Genomic DNA, 9259 nt, shown 5'->3' on the forward strand with positions numbered 1-9259 from the left:
CCGCCTCGTCCGGGGCGCCGCCGGGCGGCTCGCCCTACCCCGCGTCGCCGCTGCTCGGCCGCCACCTCTACTACACGTCGCCCTTCTACGGCAACTACACAAACTACGGGAACTTGAACGCGGCTCTGCAGGGCCAGGGTCTCCTGCGGTACAACTCGGCGGCCGCGGCCCCCGGAGAGGCGCTGCACGCGGCGCCCAAGGCTGCCAGCGACGCGGGCAAGGCGGGCGCGCACCCGCTGGAGCCCCACTACCGGCCCCCCGGCGGCGGCTACGAGCCCAAGAAAGGTAGGCGGCCTGCGGCCCGCGGGGCCCTGGGGGAGGGGGCGCCGGCGGGTCCCCGGTTGGTGAGCACCCTCGAGGAGCCGGGGAAGGGGCCGGGGGACCTGTAGGTCTGGCCGGGGAAGCTTTGTCGCTTACAGGAGAACAGGAAGAAGACAGGACGTCTTTGGACGGTGGTTCTTGGACTACAAGTTAGAAGTGAAGGGGTGGTGAGGGCAGAAAGGGGGCGGAGGGCCAGGAGATCCTGCCTCGAAACGGGACTTGCCTCCTTATAGCTGACTTTTCATTTGATTTATCATTTTTACCGTTATTAGTATTCTCGTGACTGTTTTCGTTTGGGCAAACACAAATTGCCACAACATGCAGCTGACAGCTTTTCCCCTGCTGACTGAGCCTAAGCTTCTGTCTTTTCTGTCCCTTTATAGAGTCTCAGCTGAATCTCCTCTTCTGCCTTTGGCTGGAAGGAAACAAAACGTTCTAGTTCTTCCCAGAGGCCTTAGTTTTTAAATCTTCAAAACAGGAAACGAGAGCCTATTTTCTTTCTCTCCTTTTCTTTATATTGTCTCTGTTGCTCATAATTCAGGCTTGAGCTGATAAGACCTGTAAAAGGAGTCGAGGGGGAGAGAAAATGAGGACGCGGAAACATGACCGAAGTCTGTCTCAGGCAGTGGTGGTGGAGACAGCGGGCTCCCCCGAACTGCTCGCTGGGCGCAGGGGGCAAGGGCATGGAGAGCGTGGGTGTGCAGGCTGGTGGCTCTGCTGCCGTCTGGGAGACTGATGGCTCTGGGGGTGGGTTCTGACTAACTGCCCCCTCCCCTGACAGATGCCAGTGAGGGCTGCACCGTGGTTGGTGGAGGCCTCCAGCCCTACCTATAGAAGGGCCGCACACAGCAATGCAAGTAAGTGGGCTCCCCCCCTACCCCTTGGGGAGCCTCCCCGAACCAGTTGCCCTGTAAACTTGCTTAATGTGTATTTCTTGCTTTTTGGCACGGGGTATGAGGACAGAGCACTGCAATCTTCCCCCTTTTTGTTTTGTTTTGTTTTGTTTTGTTTTCCCCTTTAAGTGGGAGGGGATCCATGCTCTTTTAGAGAGTCCTTTTTCTGCTCAAGTTCTGCTTTACAGAATCACTCCTTTAACTGGAATGTATTTATTGCTGTTGTTTTCTCTTTGGAAAAAAAATAGATTCTTAAAATCTGGGTATTTGTATGCAATTTGGAACTTTTTTTTTTGTTTTTTAACTATGCTAGACCCTTAATAGACACTTGCTTTGATGAGCGAGTGCCCCTGAAACTTGGGGTATCAAACCCCTTTATAGATGATCTTCGCAGAGTCAGACTGGAGAGACATAGAAGGACTAGTCTAGCTTTTATCAGGCTTGTCCCTATGTCCAGATGGACTAGGTAGGGCCGTGCAGTTCGCCTGGCTGACAGCAGCAACTCAAAAAATACCCACTTTACAAGTAGGCACAATTACTAATCACAGATCTTGGAGATGGGAAAGAGGCAAAACCGTTTCAGATGGACTCCTTTTTAGAATATGATGATGTTGGCATGGGACTGAAGGATTTGGGATGATTTGGTCTTTTCCTTGGTCCACAGGTAGGTGTCACAATTGCTTTGGAAAAAAAAGTCAGCAGGCCATTCTCTCTTCCCAAGTTCATAAATATACAGATATATTAAAAAAAAAAAAAAAGATCTCTAAATCCGGACCACATCTTGTGCCACTGTAAAAGAGAAGGATCCACAGGGCACTGCCAGCCCACAGACTCTATTGGAACAGACTTTTGTTGGACATATGTGAATTTGTTGGCATAGTATAGCTTCCCCAATGTATGTGTGACTTTTGAAAACAATCTTTTTTCTCAGGATATCTTGAATTGATCACTTCATTGCCACGGTATATATTCTATAGGTGTGATAGGATTTACTGTAAAGTTTATTTGTAAAAGATGTACACAGTAGAAATAAAACGTGATTATAGAACTTGAGTACTTAAGAAGTGGAAACAAATTTGATATTTATTTTTATAATGATATAAAGCTTCTAGTAACTTATGCAAGTTGTATTGCAATGGAATCTAAACCTTTTGTAAATAAATTCTGCCTGGTTTTTATTTGAACATTGCTGGTTATATAATCTTTGTTGGTTGTTTAACAAGAATTCTTTACTAATTTATATCTTAAATTGTAAATAAAAGCAACTAGTCTACAACAATGTGGTGTCTGGGGCTCATTTGTCCTGGAGGAGTGATTTGGGTAGGGAGTCCTGTGATAGTAGCCTCTCTGCCCAGGTGATCTGACCTCAGGCTTTTTAATGAAAATGTGTAAAATAATCTCTCCCTTCTCCTGCTCCTACAAAAAGGCAGATGGAAGAGAAGTACACAGTAGGGAGATATCTATGGTTTTAGGTTATTTATATACACATGCATTGCAAGAAAATTCAGATTTTGTGTTCTGAATATGAAAATGGCTTGTTAGTATACATTTTAAAAGCTTGGCAAGATTAAAATGGTCTGATATGCCTATGCATTAGGATCCATTTTATATTTATTTCTGGTATAGGCTTATTGAATCTTCTCAGTAACTAGAGAATTGTGATAACATGGATAATAGTTACACCCTCAGCATAAATTATTGAGGGAAATAATTGTTTATTGTAACCTTGAATTATCCAAATTGGCGTAGATTATTCAGATTTACTGGATGGCTTCTTAACTCTCCTTTTCATATAGCTCACATTAAACACACGGCGAAAATCTGGGAGGAGAGATTTATTTTCCTTACAGTGACTCTTACCCTTACCCTGGGGGGAAAGAAAAGTTTAAAGAACCTTAGCCTATTGCCTCGTTATTGTGTTACTGTCTAATTATAGGACAAGTCTAGAATTTGTAGTCAGGGAACATATTCCCTTTGATTAGTATCATAAAAGCAGCAAAACTGTCAGTTTAATTTTCAGCAAAATTATATGGATATCCATATAATATAATTTCAGAAAAGAAATGAACAATCATTTATTTCCTCTCCAAAGATAAATTGAGTGAATATAATTTACGGTTATAAAACAAGAATAATAGCTTCTTAGATTGCCCTTTAATCAATCATACACTTATTTTTCAAGAGGTTCATCTATTTTATTCCATGATTAATAATGTTGCAGCCTGAGAGCATTATTGGATCCCAGCGGGGGTCATCCCGGATGCTTTTAACTGCTTTGGAATGGTCAGTTGGGGTTCATTATGGGCTGATATTGAACAATTTATAAAATCTTGTCTAAACATCTGCCAGCTCCGATAGGCCGATGTGTCTGAGGATGGGAAATTGCTGGACCAGTTGATATTGACAAACGGATCTCTCTCCAGTGGCTTTTTGTGCCTTAGAAATTAGTGGCCTCTTGCTGGGGTCTTGTTAGAAAGGGTATTTGAAAGTAATCTTAGATACTTGAGGCAAATCCAGGGGGCTGTGAACTGGTCACTGCGCCATGCCTGTGGGGAGGAACGGTGGGGTCTGACTGCCAACGGAGACGCAGGCCAAGGTTTCGGTTTTCTGTTACTTCTCAGGCATTTTGTTGGCTTTGAGTAGATAAGCATTTGGAGGTTAGCAGAAAGCGAATCTCTGGGGTACACAACTATTTTTTTCTCCTTCCTGCCTCTCCTAGTAAGAGACCTTGACATGTTTGGATCTGAGCTATCTCTTGGCAACAGGGAAGATTTTTCACGTGGGCAGCCTGGTTACTCTGTGGCAGCATGTCTGGAAGAAAACAAATTCGAGTCTGTGGACATAAAAGTGAGGCGGGAGCTCCTTTGCCCGTTTTTGTCTTAGATGAAAGCTTTGTAGAATTACTGTGAAGATAATGATTTTCCCTCCAGATAGCATTTGACATTGCCATACGAAGGCGTTAAGTAGTTTTGCTTTTATTAATATTAGCTATATTTCCTAAATCAGCAGGGAATACAATGCGCATGGCAGCGATATCTGCTATATGCAATATTATAATTTGAATATTTGAAGACTTCAGTGAAAAGTATGAAAGTTAACAATATTTAACAAATTAAGCACTGAAAGACCATGCCCCCAGTGAATATACACACAGGGCACTCCACGTCTTAAAGAAGTGTGGAGTGGAGAAGCAGGAAACCCAGGCAAAAACTGATCTCCTTGCACACGTTCAGAAATTGAAGCCTGGATAAAAGCTGTCTCCCTTTGGAACTGAAGATTGTTTTACCTGGACATGTGATCCCTTCCCTACACACACACACACACACACACACACACACACACATACACACACACAGCAGCCCTCCGCTCAGGGACAACGCATACCTTTCAATGGGTGAAAACTCAAAGCAGGGCAGGAGATTAGCCCAGGCTAACGAATCTTCTTTGATGTTTTATAAGTCCAACAAATTATCAAAGATTTCCATAACTTACCCACCCTGCCTCCTGACCTGAATTTCTTTCTGGAAAACTTGATTTTGAAATGTTCTCTAAGCACATAAAAGCTGCAGGTGTTTAGCGGGATCTTTTTAAGGAAATGCAGAGTGGGTTATGGTTTCTCCACGCAGGCCCTTAGGGAAGACGAGGGAGAACGAGACACAGATAGAGACACAGATACAGAGACAGAGAGACCCTTCTTAGGGAAGGAAGTTGCTGCGTCTGATTTTTATCTTTTGCTTTAAAATCTAGCTAATCAAACATTGCGTCCTGGCCTACGAAGACTTTCGCAGATGTTAGCGGAGGCTGAGGAGAGGGGGGCGCGCAGTGGCGAGCACGCGGGGCCTTGGGGACGCGGGCCTGGCCCGGCCGCCCGGCCTCCCGTCCCTCGGCTGGGATGCAGCCCCGCGGTCCGGCCGGCCGGCCTCTGCCCCGCGCGGCCCCCGGTGCTTTAAAGCAGATTTATCGGAATTCGCGCTTTAATCTCAGGTGGGCCCCGGGGCCGGGCGCTGCCGAGAGCAAGAGGAACGCTTGCCCGGCGGCCGCAGGCTCCGCGCCCGTCAAATGTCAACATTTGTTCCCAATAAAAGAGTTATTGTTTCTGCAAAGCTGCCGGGCAACTGCCTTTGAAACTTAAAAAGAACTTCATCCACCTTTGTCTGCGGCGAGGCCGCGGGGGCGGCGGAGAGGAAGGGGCCGGGCGCCCGGGCCGGGGCTCCGCGATTCCCGCATCCCTCGCTGCCGCCGCCGCCGCCGCCGCCGCCGCCACCGCCGCCGCCGCCGCCGCCGAGCAGGTCCAGGAAGCGCGGAAGCGGCCGGGTGCCCGCGAGGCTGTCCTGCGGCGCGTGTTTATCCGGCATCTTTGGACCTGGCCCTTGCGCACCGCTGCGGAAAGCGCGGACGGAGCAGCCGCCCTCCACTGGTCGCGTGCGTTTTAGGGTCATTTAAAATCTCACTGAAATATTATCAAAGAGGCTAAGAGTCAAGTCGACCCTTTTGTTTCTTAACGTGACGGAATAAACGTGCCCTAAACTTTCTCTGCTCGAGTCGCAGTAAAGAGACATAAGTTTGCAAAAATCATTACAAAGCCATTTATCTTTTCAGTCGGAGGCATCCCTTTTCAAATGTAAACAATACGCTGGATTATTAGAAAGTTCCTCCAAGTAACAGTCTACACTGATTATCCACCACATACTTTTTCTTTTGTTTCCCAGTGCATTGAAAATCCCAAGGAAAACATTCATTTTAACCCCAAACTAAGTATATAAATAGGCCCATTAAATATGTGTTTTTACACTGCCTTTTACAAAAATAACATTTTAAACATTAAAAAAAAATGTGTTAACCCAAGAGACAATCTTGGGAACAATACACAACAGTCTGTGATATGTGGATATTATGATTAACATCATTTGAATTTCTACAAATCGCAAAGGGGACATATCCCTTTGATGTATTTGCAAACCTTTATGTAAGTGACAAATCCCTGCAGATATTTTAAAGGCTTATTATAAGGAGAAGTAATCTATGACAATATAATTTTCCAGTTGCTGGAAATTACTTTCTATTGGCCATGATGAAACCACACGCCAGCCCTTCCCTTTGCTTGGGCTAGAATGCTAGGAAACCGGTGTTTGATGCTATGCACTTGGACGTCCGGCATTGATGGGTAAGCGAGGGAGGCACCATTTCTACCCCCAGTTTGGGGAGCAAATACCCCCATTTTCATGCTCTCCTCTGCTTTTTCACCTGCATCTCCTGCAAACAGAGGGATATAGTCTCAGCTGGCACCTACACCCTCCACCCTCTAGGCAGAGAAAATAGGCTTGTATTCCCTCTGCTGAGGGCAGAGTGTTCTCGCTCTTTCTAAGAAAGATAAAAATTGAAGCTGTTTGCAAGGAGGACTCTACTGGTAATATAATGCAAATGGGATGAGTCAGGAAATCTGCCGTCTGTTCTTTTGCAACCCCAGGTAAAAGGAAAGAGGAAGAATGATTTTTGTTTGTTTAAGTGTGGCTCCAAGATAATAAGGAAGCATCTTTTAAAAAGGTGTCCCAATGTTACTTGGTTCTAGATGAAACTGAAAACAAATTAAATCTAAGATTCTTAAAGAAGCAGCTGTGAGGTTTGGGGCTGCCTCCAAATGGGAAGTAAGTGGATCTTCATAGGCAATGCCCAGAGGGAAGGAACAAAATAACACCACACAAGCACTCACGTTTTTTTAGGGGGGCCGGGGGGAATTGACAATTGATTGTGTGTAAGTTCTGATCAATTATTAACCATTAGTGTCAACAACCAGGGTATAATTACCTTTGGTTATTTTAAAGAATTTTTTTTTTCATTTCTCTGATTGGGTAATTAGTTAATGCTCTTGAGTAACCATTCTAAGAGGAGATGATCAGACCAGGCCCCTTCTGTTGGTGACCTTTAGGGAAAACACACATTCATGCTCTCCTTGTCAGAAATTCCCTCGCAGCCTCCATTCTACTAGTGGGCACCTTTATGTCCCCCCTCTGCCATAAATAATGATTCGCGAGGAAAAGGGGAATTAATGAGGCAGCTGGAATTAATAAGGCTGACGAAAGTTAGTGGGGCTGGGACTGCTCGCAGCCGCAGGTCTAAGCAAGGCCCGTAAAGGTGCCAGCATTTCTAGCCGTTCCCCTCCAAGATCAAAAGAAAGCGCAAAGCGAACATTTTAACCTCTGACATTTTCGAACAGGGGAAGGCGGGCTGGGGGAGGACCCCTGTTTTCAGGCCCTGTTCCTACCAGCACAGTGGGACCACCCTGGCCTGGGGATGGGAAGGGTGCCGAGCGTTCCGAGCGTTCGTCCTGAGCAGGTGCAGGTCCCGCGTGACCCGGGGGTGTCACGAGCCCTGAAAAGTTGGGAGGTGAGTTAGCAGGTCAGGTGGGGACATGTAGGTGGCCCAGGAAGACAGGGAAGGCCAATCGGTGCCCCGACGTGCCGGGTGGCGAGAGGCAGTGTCAGCCGGGGAGGCCGCTCCGCAGCGCGCGGAGAGGGGGCGGTGCCGTGGGCGCCGGCGGCCCCGAGTGAGGTGCGTGACCTGGAGGCGCCCCGCTCCCGGCCGCGCTCTCCACGGGGACACCCGGGGGCCCGAAGTTCATTAACGGCATTTAACCCAGAGTCGGTTCTGAGCCCACGTTTGGCCCCTGCACAACTACTACAATCATTTCTTCAAGGAACTGTCTTTCCTCCACGGTCCCCAGCCCCCGGGCCGTCCGGGCTGAGGACGTCCTTCAGCGGGCAGGTCCAGGGACCGCGAAGAGCACGGGAGGGACCTCAGGGCCCGGCTGGGAGCCCTCGCCCAGGGCACTGGGAAGTGCAGGGGACGCGGGGGGGGGCGCTGAGGAGAGGGCAGAGCCCCGCCCAGATCTCGCTCCGGGAGGCCCGGGTCCAGTGGCCTGCTGATGTCCTCCCGCCACTTCCAGGCCACGTCCCCTCGAGGGGAGACGGTCTGGCCCTTCGCAGCCTCCTTAGGGGAGGCCGCAGCCGGGCGCCCGGGGCCCGTACACCAGCCTGCAGGGACGCGCGACGCCTGCCAGCTCCCAGAGGAGGCCCCATCCCGGGCTCCTCCTCCGACTGCGCCCCCGGCTCCACTCCGCTAGCCCTCACCCTGGCCCTACTGCTGCTCCCTCCCCTCGACAAGTCTCCCCTCCTCCTCCCGGCCCCTCTCGCGGGCCCCCTGTCCTCTAGCCCTGCTCCGGACACCCTCGCGGGCGGCTCTGGGTGCCGCACCCCTGCCCCTCCGGAGCGCGGGCGTGCGCGGGGAAGGGGCGCAGAGTCCACGCCCTAGCTGCCGCGAATCGAAAGCACTGCCTCCAAGTTTAGGATGAGGGAGGGTCGGCGGGGCGCCCTCCCCACGCCCAGGAGGGAGGAGCCGCCGCCAGGCTTGCTCTTTGCCCCTTTCCCTCGGTTCTTTTGCGGGTCTTTACTACACGCACCAGGCGACTACGCGGTGCTGGGAGCAGAGCTCGAGGTGATGATATTCGCTCGGCAGCTGAGAGCACTTGCCCCGCACCGGTGGCCGCCTTCGTGGCGCGCGCCCGGAAGGTCCCGCCGGGCAGTGACCGGGGCGGGGACCCCGTGCACCCCCAGCCGCCTTCCCAGGACCCGCGCGGAGGAGCCTGACTGCACAGCTCGCCTGGCGGGGCTGCACCTCTGGGACGACCTGGATAAACCTAGCCAGTGGCGGGAGGGCGCTCGATTGAGCAGCTGGCGTCTGGGTGCGACTCCCCGCACGCAGTCCAGTGGCCTAAGACATCTCTTCTCCTTTTCAGGGAATTTACCAGAAGTCAGGGTTTTACAGGCCCAATCAAGCAAGTTTAGTTACCTCGACACACTCTCCCTCCCCCCCACTCCCGTCCCGCACTTCTCTTTAAGAACAAGCTGGAGGGCTGTCTGGAGGTGGTGACAAGCCCACGTGGACGCAGCGGAGTTCAAGGCCTGGATGGGGGCGCCCGCGAGCGCACCAGGTCGCCTGGGTTTCGTCCAGCTACAGCCCCTCAGGACAAGCTCCAGAGTCAAAGGCGG

The 9259-nt window shown here is 50.1% G+C and overlaps 1 protein-coding gene across 1 annotated transcript in view; it reads left to right on the plus strand.

The window, feature by feature from the left end:
- The window catches only part of IRX2 (iroquois homeobox 2), a 3857-nt gene extending 2702 nt beyond the window's left edge, over window positions 1-1155 (plus strand). Inside the window, 2 exon segments of the mRNA XM_007471903.1 lie at window positions 1-285; window positions 1103-1155. The exon segment at window positions 1-285 is cut by the window's left edge and continues 9 nt beyond it. Coding sequence (XP_007471965.1) covers window positions 1-285; window positions 1103-1155 — 338 coding nt within the window.
- The last annotated feature ends 8104 nt before the right edge of the window (window positions 1156-9259 follow it).

The sequence above is a fragment of the Lipotes vexillifer genome, unplaced genomic scaffold, assembly GCF_000442215.2.
Source record: "Lipotes vexillifer unplaced genomic scaffold, Lipotes_vexillifer_v1.1 scaffold1063, whole genome shotgun sequence".
Lineage (NCBI taxonomy): Eukaryota > Metazoa > Chordata > Mammalia > Artiodactyla > Lipotidae > Lipotes > Lipotes vexillifer.